We start from the raw sequence: 21467 nt of genomic DNA, 5'->3' as shown, positions 1-21467 counted from the left end.
TCCTTCTTCATAGCTAGCATCCCCGCTGCTACAACAGCTCTCTTTTAAAAGAGATCACCCAACTTGTTTATAGGTTTGATCCTGTCCCCGCCTTTTCCCCACAACCTCGAGAATGAGCCAGACCACAGGCCTATCTGAGAGTGTAGCAGTAGCATCCCCGCAGGCAAAAGCAGCAGTCAAGATACAACTGCATTGAAGGGCATAGCAGTCACTCCGAGCGGGAAAAGCAGCAGCAGAATAGTTGCACAGGACTCGAGTCGGTGTAAACCACCAGGAGTTAGCCAGCGTAGGCTCTCCAGCCGTTGCGGGACTACAACTTCCGTCATCCCTGGGGATGACGGGAGTTGTAGTCCATCAACTGCTAGAAGATCTACGCTTGGGCGCTCCTGGAGCAGAATACTTACTGCTCTTCCAGACGACAGAGAGCGAGGCGACAGAGTGGCAGGAAGAGCCTCAGAGCGCTTCCGGTGCCTTTAGGTCGCTTCCGGCCGCTCTGGACGGCACCGTGCGTGCAGACTGCTGCCGCAACAGCAGCAGGTAAGTGGGAGGGCAGAAATGGGGACCGGCAGCCTCCCTCCCATCTATCTACCTACCTACCCACCCACCCACCGGTCTTCCCCGCGTGGGTTGCTTTCCTCCTCGCCCTTCTTGACTCCTCTGGTCTTTCGCCTTCGTGCCCCACCAGAGCAGAGGGAGCAGCCTCCGTGGGCTTCCAGGCTGCTGCCCTTGCGTGGGCTGGGTGAGCAGCACAGGCGGCTGGGGACTGGCGGCCTCCTCCCTTGCTGTGGCAAATCCACTGCTTGAGGGGCTGTCAGGCTGTGCAGGAAGCTGCCTTGTACTGAGTTGGGCCCTTCGGTGTCTCTAGCTCGGTGGTGCATACGCCAGGGGGGTTCTCAGACTTGTTGGACAAGAGCTCCAAGTACACGCAATGCCATTTGTTCACATCAGGGGCATAACGAGGCTGGAGTGGGCCTAGAGACAAAATTTTAAAATGGGTCCCTCTCTGATACACACACTTCACAATATATAGTCATGTGACTTGCCTCTGGGGGGCCCCTCGAGGCGTGGGGACCCCCAGGCAGCCGCCTCCCCTTGCCTAATAGTAGTTATGCCCCTGGTTCACATTCATAGCTCGTAACTCCGCTAACTTGGTAAAGAGGCACATTTTAACGTGGTGATTCTCTTTGTTTAGCAGGGGGAGAGTAACTGGCCCTCTCCAACCCCAGCACAGCATCCCCCTGTGGCTGGGGTCTATCTCATGTTTCTTTTTTTAGATTGTGAGGCCTTTGGGGACAGGGAGCCATCTTATTTATTATTCCTCTGTGTAAACTGCCCTGAGCCCTTTTTGGAAGGGCAGTATAGAAACTGAATTATTATTATTATTATTAATAATAACAATAACAACAACATCCCCTGCATCACCACTCTCTGTGGTCTTATATCAACTTTTAGATTGTAAGCACCTTCGGACAGTGATCTGTTCGCTTAAGAAGTAAAGCCAGTGCTGTACTTCAAAGATTACCGCATTTCCTCCAAACAGCCCAGAGCGGTGTACATGGGTATGTTTATCCTCACAACAACCCTGTGACTTAGGTTAGGCGGAGAGATTATGTGACTGGCCCAGAGTCACCTGTTGAGTTCCATGGCTGAAGGGGGATTTGAACTCGGGTCTCCCTGGTCCTAGTCCAACACTCAACCATTAACAGGCTACCTCCACCTTGGAGGAGCCCTCGCTGCCACATCCGATGTGTCTAAAGGCTGTGTCCTAAAGATACAAAGAAGTGGGGAACTCTTGCCTCTCCCCATCATCCCGGCCTTTTGGATAGAGAATGCCCCCTTTATTTGTAAAGGGGAATTCTTGACAGATTCCCCTTTACAAGTATACCCACGAACTGGTTCTTAGAACCTGGGCAAGTCCAGTTCGAGCCATGGCTCAAATCGAGCCAGCTCTCACATCCCTAGTACCAGTCTGGGTGCTACCCATTGTGTATAGTTCACACAACCAGGTTGTCATAGGTTGAGAATGAATGAATTTGTTTTGTGATTGATTCACAAGGCATCCCATTTACTTTCACCATGAACATTCTTTACCATGCCTCTGCAAAGGTGCTAGAAACCTGCTCAGTGTGTGTGAACTGAATTGTGAGCTGCATAGATGGTGAAATGAGTGTAGTGGCTAGGTGTATGGACTGTCAAGTGGGAAGGCCCTGTTTGAAATCTTACAGAAGCAACAAAATTACTGTCTGGCCTTAGGCGAGCCATAATCTCTCAATCTCTCTCTCCACCTCTGTAATTTGGAGATGATGATATTGGCCTGCCTTGCAGGGTTGTTGTAAGGTGTTCTATGTATGAAGCACTCTTAGTAAAATGCTGTATAAAACTTTACATATTAGTAAAGTAATGATGGGTGATATTTGTGTGGGCAAAGGGTTTTTATTTTTATTTGGGGGGGTGAGGGGCTGCAATGTATCTCTGCACATGGGAACATTGCACAGACAAGCTCTGGTCCGTCTGCATAACCACGTAACCTGTGGTGTGCCTGTCATGCATCAGTGTCACCAGTGGAGGGCATGTTCTGGCTTCACCTTAACAGCGGCTGGCATCCTAACTAATCATGCTTTCACAATTCACAAAGTTGAAAGCTTACTCAAAGGTTTTGCAGAGCCATGCAGCATTGTGATGCTTCATGATACTGTGCAACTTCGAGTGGAAGACCTTCACCAGGACATATATAAGGTTGCGTAATGAGAATTGTGGAACTTGTCAACCTCTTGTGCAAGTGCATGGATTAGTCTCAAAGAGGCGTTCCTTTGTTTGTGCAACATCATTATGCTTTGGCTTTAAGATAGCACAACAGCATTATGCTAGCATAACACTAGTCTGCAACACCAAGCCCTTGATGTAGTGGTACTTCCAATGTGCCGCGCCCCCATGCATGTGCGGCGTACAGGATGTTGGCCACTCTCCCTAACAGCAGAGCATATCTTTCCCCATAGGAGTGGATGATGGTAATTGTATGGGAGGAAGTAAAAGGAAGCACACTGGAACACCTTTAACTGGGGACTAAGCCTGCTCCCTGCTCCTGGTGAGTCAGCCAGTTGAAAACCAAGCCTATCTGTTCACCGGCATGGCCCCCTCATGGGTCCTCCTTTTTTGGTCACACTCAGGACAGAATATTGGGAGACTGGCTTTTTTATATAGCTGAAGTAACCAGACAGCTCTCCCACTCCTTGCCAGCATCTGATTGTGGCATTCAACTCATATTCTCAACATGCCACCCTTATCCTGTGAATTATTTCTGGGTGGGTTATACAGGGATTAGCGTGTAGATGAGAGAGATAGCTGTATCTCTCTTGTGCCTAAAATGGCAGGCTGGGTTTGGAAGAGCTCTGCAATGATGAAAGCATTGTGAGCGTGTTCTTGTGAGCACAGGAGTTCATCAAAGTTAAGTGTACTTGATTTTCTAGCTGTATGGCACCCACCGCAAACTGGGAACAGGAGCAGTGGTGCATAATTGGTCTTTTTGAGAAGGAATTGGTGCTCAGTTTTGTTATGCTATTGATAACTGCACCACTCTAATTCTTGATGTGTATGCTTCTTAGTATGCTATAATTACTTTGCACTATACATCTTTTTCATCTTTTTTTTCTAGGCAAAGATGCTGCAAATAAAAACCTTTGGGCCTTGGTTGGAAAGCCAGTGGAAACTGGTAGAAAGTTGTTTATTGCAAAACCAGGTTAAAAACTGGCGCAGGGATCTTAGTACAACGTGCACAAGGTTTTCGAAGAATCGGCGGCTGGGACATAAAAGAAGCCTTTCGGAAAAGAAGCTGGTAAATTGTAAACAACTGCCAACATTAACAGCAAATAATATGCAACCTATGTGGCACTGTGAAGCACTGGTTTTTCTCCTTGGGGAAGAAAGCTGGTGTGGTAGTGAGCACAAATTGTTCCTTCTGCTAAGCAGGGTCTGCCCTGAGCACCAATTCCTTCTGCCCTGGTTTGAATTTGGATGGGTGACTTCATGCAAGATGCTGGAAGATATTCCCCTTAGGGGATGGGGCCATAGTTCAGTGAAAGAGCATCTGCGTGCTTGCATGCAGAAGGTCCCAGGTTCACTCGTTGGCATATCCAGGTAGGGCTGGGAGAGACTCCTGCCTGAAACTTTGGCAAGCTGCTGCCAGTCTGTGTAGACAATACAGAGCTAGATGGACCGAGGGTCTAGCTCAGTATAAGGCAGGTTCCTGTGTCCCTCAGGAACACAGGAAGCTGCCATACACTGAGTCATACCATCGGTCCATCTAGCTCTGTATTGTCTACACAGACTGGCAGGAGTCTCCCAGCCCTACCTGGATATACCACTGGTTTCAGCACCAGCACTGTATTCCTCCAGTGGCAGCAGCTGCTGCTGGGGTTGGCTGTGTGTTCCTTTTTAAATTATGAGCTTCTTTGGGACAGGAAAGCATTTTCTAATTTTTTATTCCTTCTGCTGTATAAACCGGTCGGAGAACTTTTTGTTGTTGAAAATTGGTATATAGATATTAACAATGTGATGGTTGCATAAATGAGGCTCAAATGCTGGCCCACTGGTTGCGCAGCCTAATGCTGGTGGTGCTGATCTGCCCGGGCCGCTGAGAGCATCTAATAAAGGTCTGGCAGTCCTGTGCTTTTGCACGGAGCACAAATACTTCGGTATTGCGTCTGCAGATTGGATACATGACACTTGACTGTCAGTGACCTGTTTCCAGTCTAAATAGTGCTTCCAGAGTGCAGGCGTTCAGCTTTTAAGTATGTGTTCTCTTGGTGCAAAAGAAAAACTGCAAAAGCTTCATTAGATGCCTGCAGTGGCATGGGTCGATGAGCAGCACCCAGCTTAAATAGTCCAGCATGTGGGCCATTGATGTTACGTGTTTATGTGTACATTTTCCAAAATATTTGGGATTTCCCTACAGTAGACATGCTGTGCACAAGTGTGTTCAGGATACAGACCTGCTGAATTACAACAATCCTGAACACCAGTTGACAAGGCAGGGGTCCTATGGACACATATTTTTGAGGTCGTTGCATTTGAGACTTTCTTCTGAGAAAGCATGCATAGAACTGGTTTGTATGTTACCTTTGTTGATCCATTTGTTTGTGTCCCATACTTCCTCTCGAGAGCTCAAGGTAGCATATGGGGGTTTCCCCCTGTTTTATCTTAGCCTATGAGATGGCTTTAAACTGGAAGATGGTGATGAGCTTAAAAGCACCCAGTGAGCTCCAAGATTGAGCAAGGGATTCGAACTTGTCTCCTCATCCCAAGTCCGCTTTGTCCACTGCTTCACACAGGCTCTTGAGTGCAGCATGTAAAAATAAAGGGGCTTCAAGATCACGTGACATTGGCTGGCTTTTATAGCAGGATCAGGCTTGTTGCTTGATCTTCTAATATTTGAATGATTGATCAGTTTTTATACCGCCTGTCATAAAATATCCCAATACAATAAAACTCCATAAAAATCACATTTAAATTCTTAAAATCAGTTGAACAGCCAAAACCATAAAACACCAAAAAAACCCAACCATAAAAATGACAAACAGAAGCAGGAAAGCTGAGAAACCCCGGCAGCCCCTAAGGGGGAAAAGCCTGAACAAATGAAAAGGTCTTTAGTTGTTCTTTTAAAAGCAGCCATACATGTCACAGATGGGAACATTCACTGGGAGAACATTCCAGAGCCTGGGGGCAACAACAGAGAAGGCCCTGTCCCACATGCACGGCAATTTAGCCACTCTCAATGTCACCACACAGAGCTAAGTCCTCTCTGACAACCTTGTTGGGTGGGCAGAAACCCTTGGGAGCAGGTGGTCCTTCATGTATCCAGGGCCCAAATCATTAAAGTAAGCCATGTTTGATTTACCTGTTTCACTAATAAGAAATGCTGATTTCACATCACTGCTGCTTTTGCCAATGCTCCTTTTACGCTTTCTCAAATACCTCTTTAATGCATAAATTTATTTATATTATTTAACAGATTTTTATACCACCCAAAACGCTCTGGGCAGTTTAGAAGACAATAAAAATAACCAATAAAATGATTAACATATTTCAACAATTAAAATTTAAAACGTTAAAACTATTAAAACACAATTAAAACAATGTCTAATTAAAAGCCTGGGTATAATTAAAATAAAAACGTAAAACAGATGTTCAAAGTTAGCAGACATTACAATGTGACACATCAGCTTCGGTGCTGTACCAAAGACCGTTCTTCTTTTCAAAACCTTCTGTAGCAAAAACTTTTCAAAAACTACAGTAGCAAAGGTATGGATGTCTTGTGTTTATTAGGTAATTTAGAGCAGCAGTGTGCACTTTTAACCACTTGGTGATGCTATGTAAATTCGGAAAAGGTGATATTCTTAAATATGATCACAGAGTTGAGCATACAGCTGGCCATCTGCATTCTGTTTATGTTCTGAGTCTGCATTATTTTCAATGTTCAAAATGTGGATCCTTCTCAGTAGTGTTTGTCTGACTGGCCATGTGACCAATAACTCCCTTCCAGCTGCTTGACTTAAACAAAAACTAGAGTTCTTTGGTGTTATCACAAGGCTGGGCTATTACCATGAATTTTGCATTGATTCAAAGATAATAACTTTTTAGTGCCCTTCTTTATAATGCAGACCAGAAAACATAGCAATTATTTGGCTGTACAGGAGAACCCCATTATTCACGGGGATTCTGTTCCATGCGGGGGTCAGGTGGGGTGGATAATGCATCTGTGAATAACGGGGCGTTAGGTCTAGGGTTAGGTTCCCAGACTGCTCAAAATGGCTGAAAATCGGCCGAAAATTCATTTTGCCCCTGTTTCCCCCCCCCAAAGTGCCCTACCATGCTGCAGAATGATCAGAATGACAGGAAATCATGATTTTTGCCCAGTTTATTCAATTAAATGAGCCATAAAATGGCTCCCAAGCACATAACGGAGGCTGGAAATGACCTCCGAACTCATTTCTGGCCACCTCTGACCTGCGGATACGCAGAGAGAGAGTAAAAGCAACCCTGATTACTCAAAAAGAGAGAGATTAAAAATAGATCAAATCAGCCAGACAATCAGACTTGCAGTGTTGTCTAGAAGGGAAGGAGAAGCAGACCCAAAGTCTTGCAGAGGTACTTCAAATAAGCCTGGGAGTTACCAGTAGCTCCTGAGCTAGTAATGTGTGCTCTGATCTAGAATGTACCATGCTCCCTTCCCTTACTGTGGTGGGTTGGAAAGGAAATCACTACTAGTAAGCAAACTGCCATCTACCATTACTGAAGTTCCTGATATATTTCCAGAGAACCCAGAGTTCCCCAGAACAGAGTTTGAAGGTCAGTTCTCAGAATAAATAAAATAACTGTGAAATACTTTGTAGCCCAGGCAGTGGTATAATATGACACTTGCCTACCGTATTTGCGCCTGGATTCTGCTCATAACCTGAAAAACAAAAACAAAAATTGGGGACCAAGTTCAGCTACTATAGCTTTCTTTGATTGTTAGGTAATGATCTGTGAGAATTGTGTAGTGACTTGTCTGTCCCAGCCTCCAAAGCACTGTTCCCACAAGCTTGATGAGCCAGAACATCAGACTGATTAGACTGATTAGTTGTATGTGTGATTACTTGTAAATTAAGTCAGACTCCGTCACGGACTAGTTTCTAATTGTCACATTTGCCTGTTATTCACTGGCTTTTACTAGGGTGTTCAGATGCAAAGCAGGATAGGGCTCCTGTACTTTTAATAGCAGTTACAGAACTTAAGAGCAGAGGAGCAGAGGAAGCTGCCTTATACTGAGTCAGACCATTCAATAAAGATTGATTGACTGAATCAGACCACTGGTCCATCTAGCTCAGTATTCTCTGCAGTGACTGGCAGTGGCTCTCCATAGCTTCAAACAAGAGTCTCTCCCAGCTCTATCTGGAGATACCAGGGGTTGAACCTGGGATCTTCTGTTGGCAAAGTAATTCTGTACCACTGAGCTACAGCCTCAACCCTTAAGGGGAATAACTTACAGCGGACAGTGCTCACATGTCACCCATCCAAATGCAAGACAAAGTGACTCCTGCTTAGCAAAGAGGACAGTTCATGTTTTCTGCCACAAAACCATCTCTCCGCTTCAGCTGGTTCAGTTTTCCTTACTCCTACGTGTCAAGCTGCAGCTGCCAGAATTCCCAGTACAGTACAGTTCCTTCTACAAGTCCTGCAGTATTGCGATGGGCATGTCTCTAAGCCCTTGGGCATGTCTCGTAGCCCAAGAGCCTTACGAATTTTAGGGATGCACATCTGACTTTCACACTTCGCGTTTCCTGAGGGAAATACTGGTGTAGCCATAGCAAACACTGACTACCCTAGGCTGAGCTGACTTAGTGATTGATGTATGAAAACATCCTGAGTTGTCTAAGTCTTAATATATTATTCTAAGCAAGTCACCTATCTGGATGTTTTTTGATGGTGTGGCATAAGCATACATTGGTGGGGCATCTAAAGCCAATGTAAACAGTAAACATCTAAATACCACATAGGAACATAGGCAGCTGCCAAATACTGAGTCAGGCCATTGGTCCATCTAGCTCAGTATTGTCTACACAGACTGGCAGCGGCTTCTCCAAGGTTGCAGGCAGGAGTCTCTCTCAGCCCTGTGTTGGAGATGCCAGGGAGGGAACTCAGAACCTTCTGCAGGCAAGCATGCAGATGCTCCTCCCAGAGCAGCCCCACCCCCTAAAGGGAGTATCTTACAGTGCTCACATGTAGTCTCCCATTCAAATACAGCGAGGGCAGACCCTGCTTAGCAAAGGGGACAAGTCATGCTTGCTGCCACAAGACCAGCTCTAATGTGTTTGAAATTGGTTTGTTTTTTTTAAAATTAAGTAATCTTAATAACACTGGAAAATAATGCTAAATACACCCATTTGTTCTTAAGCCTGGAGAAGTAATGTTCACCCATCCGGCCTGCAAATAAAATGCTGACAATAAAATAATGAACCCTGGCCAGTGGGATCAAAATCACTGGACATGGAGGGAAGCAGAGAAATCCCACCCCCTCCTGCTTCTTGGTCACTAGAGGAAATAAATGGAATTGAAGTAGAACATGATTCCTTCCTTCACTTGTCAGTTATCTGAGTACCTTTGGACTAACTGGCCAGAACACTGGAAAGTGGGAGCAATTGGCAGAATTCAGGAAAGAGGCCAATTTATCCCTGGAGGGATCAGACCTTCATGGTGCACCTGCTCCACCTTTGGTTATGGTCTTAACTTTTGAGTGCATGTGAGGTATAAATAAGAAATGAATTATTTTATGTAGTCAGTATCTTAAATGCAACGTGGATGTGAATCTGGCATCAAATAAAAATGAACTTCCTCATATGCTTAAAGTTGAAGCATTGAGCTTGTTGAGAAGAGTGTCCTGGTTCGCTTCTCTGAGTAGCATCTCTCCTCGTTGCAGACCCGATACTTCGTAGATCATCGAAAAGTGTGTGTGATAGCAGGAAAAGGAGGGGACGGTATTAGCTGTTTTCACAGTGAGCCGCGGAAAGTGTTTGGCGGTCCTGATGGTGGAGATGGAGGAGACGGGGGACACATTATATTGAAAGGTAAGCAAGTATTTTCTCTTGCCAATCAACTCAATTTTGAAAGAGGTTCTTCTTGTGAAATTGCTTTCTTTGTAAACCTTTCCCCTCCAAATTGAATCAAACTTATGCTCTAATGCATGCCCCCTTTCCCATCCCCGTTTCACTGTACACTGCTTGTACTTACAACCTCTGCTGACATGATTATACTTCTGGGGTTATTGGCTTTTGTTTGGCAACCCAGGATTAATTGCTGGTCTTCACACTACTACAGCCAGGCAAAAACAGCCCTTCTAGATCAGTCTCAGTAGTTCAGGAAGACGGGGTTCAGAAAAAGGATATCTGGAATTCAAGGAAGTTGGTAGCAAATTGATTTTGGTTAAACAAGTGTTACCCTGAGCAGTTGTTCACGCTTTGATTTGTAGTTCTGCAACACAGCTTTAGAGTTAAGCAGCAAGCATGAACAAGTTATTCCTCACCTAATTCAGGATGCATCACTACAAAGAAGGCACAATGCAGCTAGTTGGGATGTGCTTGGAACAAATTTTGTGTTTGGTTATAAGCTTGAAATGAAATGCTAAATGGCTGAAACACTTCATTGAAACAGTGGTCAAACTGGCTGTTTCAACGGACCAAGCTCAAAATGTTTCAATTTTTAAAAATGAAATGGGAACCCTGGGCAAATGTGGCAGTTTCCTATAGGATTCTATGGGGGTTTGGAGAAGAGGTTAAAAGTTGTTTTTAAAAAATCACCTGCTTGTCCATTTCTTTTGTGGTGTGGGTGGTAGGTAGCACCCATCATGCCCTATCATACAACACACTTTGGTGTCCCTAGAAGCTACCCATGGGGAACATTGGGGTGTTTCGAGTTTCCCTATTGTTCCCTATCCTATAGCTAGAACAAGCTGCACTCAGAGTGTGCACATACACACGTTTTGAATTGCAATTTGCAATTCATTTTGCAGCCCTGCCTTGAAACACACTTCAGAAGCACACAATGTGTTGTCCCTCACAACACACATTTCAAACACAGACCAAAAATAGCCCCAAAAGAATCACTGACCCAGAATCCACTGCCAGCCACAGTGTCTACACTCTGGTAATATCATTGGCACAATTTTGTTTGTTTGATTTATATACCGCCCTTCAAAAAGGGCCCTTCAAAAAGGGCTCAGGGCAGTTTACATAAAAACAAAAACATTTAAACATTAAAATTATTAACATTAAAATCATTTAAAACCAACATTAAAAATTTAAAGCCATAAATCTAATTAAAAGCCTGGGTGAATAAATGTGTCTTCAATGCCTTTTTAAAAGTTGCCAGAGATGGGGAGACTCTTATTTCAACAGGGAGCATATTCCAGAGTCCAGGGGCTGCAACGGAGAAGGCCCATTCCCGAGTAGCCACCAAACGAGTTGGCAGCAGTCACAGATGAACCTCTCCAGATGATCTTAACACGCGGTGGGGATCATGGTGAAGGACATTCTCTTACATACCCAGGGCCTAAGCTGTTTAGGGCTTTATAGGTAATAACCAGCACCTTGTGTTTTGCCCGGAAACCTATCAGCAGCTAGTGTAGTTCTTTCAACACAGGAGTAATATGGTTTCTCGTAGATGACCCAGAGACCAACCTGGCTGCCGCATTCTGAACGAACTGTAGTTTCTAGACTACATACAAAGGCAGCCCCATATAGAGTGCATTGCAGTAATCCAGCCTAGAGGATACCAGCATATGTACCACCGTTTTGAGGTCGTTCATCTCAAGAAACGGACGCAGCTGGCGTATCAGTCAAAGCTGATAAAAAGCACCTCTGGCCACCCCCTCAACCTGGGACAGCAGGGAGAGGTTCAGATCCAGACTGCATACCTGTTCCTTCCTGGGAAGTGTGACCCCATCCAGAACAGGCAGATCAAAATCGTCTCCCAAATTCTGTCCCTGCACAATACGTGCGTCCATCTTATCTGGATTCAGCCTTAGTTTGTTATCCCTCATCCAGCCATTACTGCCTCCAGGCAGGCATTTAGGGAGGTTATGCCTTCTCCTGATGATGCTGACATGGAGAAATAGATTTGGGCGTCATCAACATACTGATAACACCTGGCACCAAATCTCCTGATGATCTCTCCCAGCGGTTTCATGTAGATGTTAAACAACATTGGAGACGGTACGGAGCCCTGAGGGACATCATAGGAAAGTTCAGAATTTGAAGAACAGCAGTCTCCAAGAGACACCATCTGGAATCTGCCCATAAGGCAGGAGTGGAACCACTGCAAAGCTGTGCCTCCCACCCCCACACTCCCCTCAGACATTCCAGAAGGATACTATGCTCAATAGTATCTAAAGCCACCGAGACATCCAAAAGGACCAACAGAGTCACACTTCCTCTGTCAGTTCCCAGTTGGAGATCATCCATCAGGCTGACCAAGGCAGTCTCCACCCCATAGCCCTCCCAAAAGCCAGTTTGAAATGGGTCTAGAGAATCAGTTTCCTCCAAGACTACCTGGAGCTGGGAGGCCAGCACCTTCTCAATCACCTTGCCCAACCATGGAAGGTTGGAGACAGGCCTGTAATTATTTAACTCTGAGGGATCCAAGGCAGGCTTCTTCAGAAGCAATCCAATGATTGCCTCCTTAAGACAAGGAGGCATCCTGTCTTCCCTTGGAGAAGCATTTATAATTTCTTCCAGGCCCTCTACAACAGCCTCTCTGCCAGATAGTATAAGCCATGTTGGGCAAGGATCAAGAGGGCAGGTGGTAGGCTGTACCATTCTGAGCAACTTGTCCACAACCTCAGGAGTCACAAACTGAAATTGATCCAGGATCATCACATAAGAGTAGCTGCTGGACACCTCGGCATCAGACTCTGTAACAGTTGTGGAATTTGAATCTAAGTTGGCACAAATACGAGAGATTTTGTCCACAAAAAACTAATTAAAAACGTCACAGCAAGTAATTGTTGGTTCCAAGTACTGATTCAAAGGGGAAGGGGTGCACATTATCCCCTTCATGACCCTGAGCAACTCCGCCGGATGTGAATTTGCAGAAGCAATACAGGAGGGAAAAAATCGCTTATTTGCCACACGTATCGCCTGAGCATAGATCTTCAAATGCACTCTATGTAGTAATCTGTGAGATTCGAGTCAAGTCTTTCTCCACTTACGCTCTAGTCGTCTGCTTTGTTGCTTCAGCCCCCATAGTTCTTCTGTATACCAAGCGGCCAGTTTCAAAGTGGGTCGGACGCTTAGGAGTGATTGTGTCCACTGCCTGGTGAGTTGATTATTCCAATTCTCCACCAGAGTGTCGACAAGATCACCAGCAGAGCCACCACTAAATCCCTCCAAACCTTCTTGGAATCTTATTGGATCCAATAACCTTTTTGGGCATACCATCGTAATGGGCCCCCCACCCCTGCAGAGGTGGGATGTGGTTGTGAGTCCAACCTTAACCAGATGGTGGTCCATCCATGACAATGGGGAAATCACCGGAGTCCCCACCCACGGAACACCACCCTATTCAGAGTGAAAGACCAGACCAAACGTGTGACCAGCACTATGTGTCAGTCCCAAGACCATTTGGGATAGGCCCATAGTTATCTATATCTATATCTATATAAAAAGCACATCTCTCTGACCTTGCTTTTAGTCATGGAAGTCAATAACATTTTCCCTCAAAAGCTAAAGGCAAAAGCTAGCATTATCACATCTTTCATTATACTTCTGGAAAGCACTACTATTGTGATGAGTGAGCATAAGAACCCAAGTTGAATAGACTATTCTTGAGAGTCCTTAGATAAGGTGTTTTTGAAACAGCCTTGAAACTGTGTATTGGCATAACATCTGAATTTAGCAAGGGAGGAATTCTCCAGGAGAAGGGAGTGCTGGTTGCTCATAAGAAATGTGGACAGACTAGACCAAGATGCAATTCATTACAGAGGCAACTTCACACATTGGGTAACACCCAACAGGGTTAGCACAGCCCATCTTCCCTGTCACCTCCTTGCTGCAGCCCCGATTCCCTAGAAAAGCTGTTCCTGGGGGCCGAGTGACCATTGGCACTGACATGGAATGTGGCATGGGTGGCTGAAGGGGCAGCAGGCAGAGACATCTTCCCAGAAGAACTCTGCTTGTGGAGGGGAGCATCTCTGCCTGGTGCCCCGTGGGGTCTCTCAGGAATGGCTCTTCAAAGGGGCTTCAAAGTGGTCTGGAGTGAGAAAGAGAGGACAGGTGCTTCTCTGGATGCTGCCCATTATAGATTTGCTGCATAGAGGTGTCTTGTGACAATTACATGCAGGCTTCTAATGATACATAGAAATGCTTTCTGTTCAAGGAATTTATTTGAAGCAGCCAAGCCCCACTGAAATCTATGGAACTAATGTGTACAATTTAAACACTTGCGTTGATTTGAATGATTCTTAGATGCACCCCACTGCAACTTAGTGAGCACATTAATACATGAAAGCAAACACAAAACCCCTACCGTGAAATACAACTAAAAACAAAGCAAAAACAATTTAAAAGCCATGTGTTCAATGGGACCCGATTCCAAAGAAGAATGCAAGAGGACTGTATCCATAAGACGCTTGTAGCTGAATTTTTATGCTCATGGCATGCATAAATTAAGCTAATGGTGGCTAAGGCATGTCCCTGAGGGTTGTGTGACTCTCAGGGAGGTACAATGTGCTTCAGAGGGGAGGTGAAATTGTCACGAATTGCCCCTCCCATTTAGTGCCAGTGCTGCATTAGTGATGTGAGCCAGTGCCTGTTGGAAGCTGGGAAGTAACTGCTTATTTGATAGACTCACCTTCTAGTTTGATTTAACTGAGATAGCCCTGTTGGCAGATAAATGCTTAGCTAAAACGCTTGTTCTTCGAATACCTATATATTTTCTGCTGAGCAATTTTGAAAGGCAATTTCAACACAAATGGAAAGCGAACTATTAACACTGAGACCTTGTTTCCTATGTTTAAAAGGAGCCATTTTTCAAAAGTCAAAAGCAGAATCTTTTACAAAGTATGCTGGCAACCGTCAAATGTTTACTTTGTTATTTCATGGCAATGTTTGTCATATTTTAACTAGCACCCCAGAACGTTTCTTAAGCTCCTTGGGTACTTAGGTGTAGTAATTGCATTTCAGTTTTGCTGTAAAAATGGCATTTTAAGGAGCTTAACAACACTAACTATAATCTCTCTATGTATTTTTCTTAAACGTACCCATCGCTAATCCCATGCGTGGCAGCTCCAGGCAGTATACAAATTAAAACATAATATAAAAACAATATAAAACAGTTAAAAATCATAAAACACATTCAAATCACACTTTAAATTTTAAATTTAAATTTCAGTTAAAAGGCTGGGAAAACTGGTACATCGTCCGGGTCCTCCTAAAAGCAAGCAGAGAAGGAGATGCTCTTATTTCAGCAGGGAGCACTTTCCAAAGCCCTGGGGCAGCCACAGAGAAGGCCCGGTCCCGAGTTGCCAGAAAATGAGTTGGTGGCAACCCTAACTGGACCTCTCCAGATGATCTTAATAGGCGACAGGGTTCACGACAGAGAAGGCACTCCCTTAAGTAATCTGGAACCAAGCCGTTAAGTGCTTTATAGTTAATAACCAGCGCTTTGTATTTTGTTTGGAAAATTATTGGCAGCCAGTGCAGTTCTTTCAAAATTGGTGTTATATGGTCCCTGCAGAGCCAGAGACCGATCTGGCTGCTGCATTCTGTACCAATTGTAGTTTCTGAACTACTTACAAAGACAGCCCCATGTAGAATGCATTACAGTAGTCAAGCCTAGAGATTACCAGTATATGTACCACTGTTTTAAGCTCATTTATCTCAAGAAATGGACATATCTGGCATATAAACTGAAGCTGATGAAAAGCGCTCTTGGCCACTGCCTAAACCTGAGAAACCAGGGAGAGCTTTGGATCTAGGAGCACTCCCAGACTATGTACCTGATCTTTTAGGGGGAGTGTAACCCCACCTAGAACAAGAGATTTAATTTAAACAAGAGAAGAAAATCAATCAGCTAGCAGTTAATTCCATTAAAAAGGAGCAATGAGAGAAAAGGCACGAAGGGAGGAGAGCTGGTTTTGTGGTAGCAAGCATGAATTGTCCCCTTTGCTAAGCAGGGTCCACCCTGGTTTGCATTTGAATGGGAGACTACATGTGAGCACTGTAAGACATTCCCCTTAGGGAATGGAGCCACTCTAGGAAAAGCACTTGCATGCAAAAGGTCCCAAGTTCCTTCCCTGGCATCTCCAGGATAGGGCTGAGACAGACTCCTGCCTATAACCATGGAGAAGAAGCTGCCAGTCTGTGTAGACAGTATTGAGCTAGATGGACCAATGGTCCGACTCAGTATAAAATGCCAGAGAAGGAACTTGATATCTTCTGCATGCAAGCATGCAGGTGCTCTTCCCAGAGTGGTCCCTTCGCCTAAGGTGGACATCTTACAGTGCTCACACATGTGGTCTCCCATTCAAATGCAAACCAGGGTGAATCCTGCTTAGCAAAGTGGGCAATTCATGCTTGCTACCATCAGACCATTATGTAAATATTTTGGTTCATAATGACTGCAAGGCTGTATTATCAAAAACATCCCTCTCAAATGGGCGGAGCCACCATTGAGTGGATAGGTTCAAAGAACCCGGACCGTTCAGAGGCCATGCCTTGCACCCCAGACATGCCCCCGCGTCTGCCGCCAGGCGTGGGGGCGTGGTTTAGCTCCCAAATGGGGCTTTAAAAGGCAGGGAGAGTTGCTGCAACCACTCTGCCAATGCAGAGCTGGCCTATCTAACTTCCAAACGGGGCCGCACAGCCCCGTTTGGGAGCTAAACCATGCCCCCACGCCTGATGGCAGAAGCGGGGGGTATGACTAAACGCTCCCTGCGTCTCATGTCAGATGCAGGGGGCGGGGCTAGGGGGCTGTGGTGGCGACAGAACCCCGGCCGCTGCTGGCCTCCCTCCACGCCTGCTCTCAAATGTATGTAATGTGCAATCGTGTAGTGTTGGCATGTTGGTAGATTAGGGTGTGGGAGGTGAGCAGGAGGAGCAGCACTGGATAGCTCCCCTTATGGCTTTGTCTCGTTGTTCTTTAACAAGAAGCTGCAACTGGCTCTGGAATCCATTGCTTGGTTCTGTCCACCTGAGAGTCACGTCTTTTGTGTATTAAAAAAAAACGCTTTAGAAAAAGACACTAAAATGGGGTGTGGGGTTGTGTTTTACAGTGGATCAGCAAGTCAAATCCTTGGCTTCTGTTCTCCCAATTTATCGAGGTATCAATGGAGGAAAAGGGGGAAGCAAAAACTGTTATGGTGCTGCTGGTGAATGCACTTACATCAAGGTAGGTGGCTGCTGTTCATTCTTAGGGTTTATACATCAGGATGTTTCTGTCCTTTAAATGCTTACAGATTTACTAACCTCATGCAGGTGAGAGCTTGTAGAACTTGCTGGCCCTCAATTTGTGATGTGAAGTGAGGCCTAAGAACATGGCAAAACATTGTAGTCTTCCTTTGCTTAGATCTCTCTTTACTTTCAAGGTTCCCACTGGTACAGTGGTTAAGGAGGATTGCAGAATTGTGGCTGATCTCAATCAGCACGGTGAGGAATATGTCGCAGCCTATGGTGGACTTGGAGGGAAGGGCAACCGTTTCTTCCTGTCCAATGAAAATCGAGCACCCATAACTGCTACTCTAGGAGAACCAGGTCAAGAAAGAGTTCTCCATTTGGAGCTCAAGACTATGGCCCATGCAGGGATGGTGAGTAGATCTTTGCTTCAAGAGATTTGTCTTTCGAAGAGCAAACATTCATTTTAAGACAGGAAAATCTACTTGATTGTGGGATTTAAAATGTATTACTTGGAATAATTGGCAGTGTGTTGAATTCGGAGTGCCTTACTTGGACCTGTTGGCTGGCAGATGTCAGTGTCATGAGTCTGCAGTATTGTGGTAGCAGTAGCTTGAAGACAGGTTGGCCTCATTTAGGCATTATTGGTTCAGCATGCAAGACGGGTAGAAGGAATGGCTCTTCTTGCCTCACCAAATTAAACAGGAGCACGAAAGTGAATACTTATTGCTTTTTCACAAATTGCGTATGTAGAACTGCCTGTAAACATTTGCTTTTCAGGCTTAGGGCAAGTAGTGAGGGTAGGTGCAATAATCCAGACCGGAGCTGCAGTAATCTAGATTGTTGGTGGTTGTTTTTTTAATTTCTTTATTCCAGGTAGGATTCCCTAATGCTGGGAAATCTTCACTATTGCGAGCGATCTCCAATGCAAAACCAGCAGTAGCTGCTTACCCTTTCACAACCTTAAATCCACATGTAGGCATCATCCACTACGAAAATTATGAACAAGTTGCAGGTGCGGTTTTATAAGAATTCATTTCTGCTTATTATTTTTGATTCCGCTTCATAATGTTCATCCTTGAAAGAGTAAAAGCAAAACCTTATTAACACAGATATATACTATTGGGGAGTCAGTCCCATCTAGGAGAGGCATTAGTGAGAGGAGGAGGCATTGTTCATGGTAACGTGCTGCTATCCTAGCTACCGGAGAAGAATTGCCTGGCCTGGGCTTCTCCTTTCAGTAAGCCCTTGGATGGGTGGACTGTAGGCCCTTGTGTGGACTGTATTTATTATTTATTCAATTTCAGTTTAGGCCCTGTAGGCAACAGTAGGTACTTGGTGGGTAGACTGCCCCAGAAGTTCTCTCAGGCTGTTGATGGTCTTTTCAGGAGCTGATGGGGTACGTGCCCACCTGGGCCTCTCCCTTTTACCTTACCTTAGGGCACATAAATCTACAGTTAGCCTCAAATTTAAATTAATTAAAAGCCTTCCATTACAACAAAGCTTTTAAGGTTCATTTAAAATAGAACGAGAGGAGGTTTGATAATTCCCCAGGGAGAGAATTCTAAAGCTGGTGATGAATTCATCACCACCAAAAAGGCCATGCCTCTGGTACTGCCAGTTAAATCCAAGATGGTGGACAGAGAGCAGGGCCTACAAAACTGAATGCAAGACTCACATAGGCTCATATGAGTGTAGGCAGTACTTATTTCCAGCCAGTTCAGGCTGCAGTCTCCTAGTGGAATAAGCTAGAAGCAATGAATTCCTCTCCTCACTCGTGGCTTATAGTGGTGATTTTTCTCCTCCTGCAGTAGGGCTGAAGCAGCTGCAGGAGTAAACTGCTTCACTATGCCTTGCTATGTGCAAATACAGCCTGAGGTGTCTGGAGTGGCATCATAAACTAGCTGGAAAACATTTCAGCTAGTACAAAGATAATTAGTGTAAGTAAATATAAATATTTATAATTAGTATAAATAAGTATTATGTAAGTAATAATTATTTACTAGAATTTCTAGGCTACCATTCTGACACACACTCTGACTTATAAATGATTAAATATAAAACAATAAACATAACTTAGTGGTCATTCCATAAAACCATGCAACCCCACCCCCCCACCCCCCCAAAAAATCTAGATCCAAATGGGAAAGAAGTATTTTCTGGAATTAAAAGTATTGGAAAGAAGTATTTTCTGTTTTCTGCAGCCAGTGACATCCAATTTACCTTAAAGCAGGGGTTCTTAAACTTGGGTCTCCAGATCTTGCTGAACTCCAGTTCCCACAATCCCAGCCGCAGCAGCCCTTTGGCCATTGTGGCTGGGGATAATGGGAGTTGAAGTCCAACAACATCTGGGGACCCAAGCACTGTTCCTTCTAACAGGAATTTCCAGAAGTTGTTCACTACAACTCGCAGCATCCCCATCTGCAATGGACTTTGGCTGGGCATTATGGGAGACGTAGTCAACAACATCTGGGAATCTCTGTTAGAGGGAACACTGGACCCATGTCTGAAAACCCCTGCATTAAGGCTCACAGTGTTACAAGAGGCAACAAGGTGCAGCATCTCTAGTACATCCAATTTATTTCTATAGAAACTATGGTATTGTCTGCATGTATTTCCTTGCTTGGTAATCTTGGGCCACTCCTCCTCTCTCAGCTTTACTTCACAACTACTCTGAGAAGTAGCTTCACATTGGAGGAATCATTGGATAGAATCGCAGAATCTCGAATTGAATTGTCGAGGCAGCTGGCACCTGCCAGCTGATTCGAGTATTCAATTCATGAATCATTTTTTCTGCAGATAGAGGGTGTACCCATTAAACTCAATTGGTAGACCAGCTCTCCCTGGAAAAACTGCAATTTGAGCACTGCTTTCCTTGGGAGAGCTGGTCTACCAATTGGTTTTAATGCATAGACCTGCTCTCCTAGAAAACGTATTGGTCGATCTGCTCTCCCCATGGAAAACCAATAGAAGGCAAACAAAAGGGCGGTTCAAATCAATGAATCGATTCAAATCAAACCAGTGTTGATTCTATTAGACCTCAAGAATAGCCATTCAGGTCAATGGCAATTTGATTCGAGGTCAAATCATTTTAATCGAACCAATTCAAATCAGTTTGTCCTCATTTCGCAGTGCATAACCCTATTGTGCAACAACTTGAAGGAAAGGTGAGATGTACAGGAATTCATATCTGTAGTGTTATGCAGGAGTAAATATATAGCAGCTCTTCCAGCTCATGCCTGATGGCTACTTCCAGCCTTGCTGAATTTGCAGATGGATCTTTTTACCTGTTAGACGGTGCTGCCTTCTGGGAGAGGCTGACCACTGACTGGTAGGCAAAGATCCACTTTTTAGTGGCAGCTCTCCAACTACCGAAACTGTACTCACCACATTGCTGTCTTTTTGTCTTGCTTCTCCTCGCAGTTGCTGATATTCCGGGAATAATAAAAGGAGCCCATGAAAACAGGGGGCTTGGGCTGGCCTTCCTGAGGCACATTGAACGCTGCCGCTTTCTTCTCTATGTGTTGGATCTCTCTGCATCTGAGCCATGGACCCAGCTGCAACACTTAAAATACGAACTGGAGCAGTATGAGGAAGGCTTATCAAAGAGACCTCATGCTATCATCGCGAATAAGTTTGATCTTCCACAGTCTAAGAGCAATTTGCCTCTCCTTAAGGAGCGAGTGAAACACAGAGTCATCCCATTGTCTGCTCTGACAGGAGAAAATCTGGAGGAATTACTGTTGCATCTGAAAGAACTGTACGATGATTATGTAAAAACCGAAGAAGCAATGAGGCAGAAGCCTATAAAGTGGTAGCTTTAAAGTAGTAACTGGCAATATAGCTCTTAACACAGCCACATTTAGGCAGAAGGATGTGAGGAGGCAGGAGAAATCTGCATTGTTCTCAGAACTCATGTCTCTCTTGAGCTGCTGAGCTTTCTCTCCCACCCCTCCAACTTAAGGAAACACACTTCAATAAAATGTTTTGTTCTAAGTGCGTGTTTGGGATAGAGAGGTCTGCTGGTAGCTCAGAGGTCTGACCTGGTTTACAATCTGTTACACTGGGTGTAGATTCTGAAAGCAAGAAGAAAAAGCTGACTCCTAGAAATATCCTTGTGCAACAACTCCGATAGCAGCTGACAACTGGGGACCAAATTACACATTGCGGGTAGCTTCTCATGATCACCTGTAAGTAAGTACAAAGTAAGTAGGAGGGAACAGGAAGTTCTCGTGGCGTCCAGTCACCAACTTCCACCCAAGATTCTACTGAGAATCTTCACCCAACTTCAGATCTAGGTGTCAAGTTGGGGGCAGAGATTCTTGGTAATCCCTGAATTACTGGCAGAAACAAGTATGTCTGTGGATTCGGACAGCACAGCTACAGGGATTGTGTGTGCTGCAGGAACCTCCCATTCCTCCTACTTACTTAGTACTTAATGGGTGATTGTGTAAGGCCACCCTGTGTGAAGTGCATTACTGAGAGTGTGTGTGTGTGTGTGTGTGTGCGTGCTTGAGGTTAAATAGTTGCAGAGGGAGAGTGCAATTA

The 21467-nt window shown here is 44.9% G+C and overlaps 1 protein-coding gene across 2 annotated transcripts; it reads left to right on the top strand.

Annotated features, from left to right (window-relative positions):
- The first annotated feature begins 385 nt into the window (after positions 1-385).
- MTG2 (mitochondrial ribosome associated GTPase 2) lies at positions 386-20915 on the top strand. Of its 2 annotated transcripts, none has more exons than XM_053247920.1 (7): positions 386-537; positions 3653-3832; positions 9455-9602; positions 16802-16917; positions 17114-17332; positions 17796-17934; positions 20343-20915. In XM_053247920.1, exons 2-7 carry the CDS (start codon positions 3659-3661, stop codon positions 20735-20737), a joined length of 1191 nt encoding a protein of 396 aa, XP_053103895.1. In that variant the 5' UTR covers positions 386-537; positions 3653-3658; the 3' UTR covers positions 20738-20915. The 2 variants fall into 2 exon arrangements, with proteins under 2 accessions (XP_053103895.1, XP_053103896.1); XM_053247921.1 differs by lacking the exon at positions 386-537 and adding an exon at positions 572-739.
- The last annotated feature ends 552 nt before the right edge of the window (positions 20916-21467 follow it).

This window comes from Hemicordylus capensis, chromosome 4 (assembly GCF_027244095.1).
Source record: "Hemicordylus capensis ecotype Gifberg chromosome 4, rHemCap1.1.pri, whole genome shotgun sequence".
Lineage (NCBI taxonomy): Eukaryota > Metazoa > Chordata > Lepidosauria > Squamata > Cordylidae > Hemicordylus > Hemicordylus capensis.
The sequence above is the reverse complement of the archived record's forward strand: the minus strand, read 5'-3'. Positions and strand labels throughout refer to the sequence as shown.

Bases quoted from the DNA above. Each gene is read 5' to 3' on its own strand.
- MTG2 (XM_053247920.1), top strand. From the start codon at position 3,659: ATGCTGCAAATAAAAACCTTTGGGCCTTGGTTGGAAAGCCAGTGGAAA. The intron at 9,603-16,801 runs GTAAGCAAGTAT...TGTGTTTTACAG, and splicing joins GGGACACATTATATTGAAAG to TGGATCAGCAAGTCAAATCC. The intron at 17,935-20,342 runs GTGCGGTTTTAT...TTCTCCTCGCAG, and splicing joins AAATTATGAACAAGTTGCAG to TTGCTGATATTCCGGGAATA.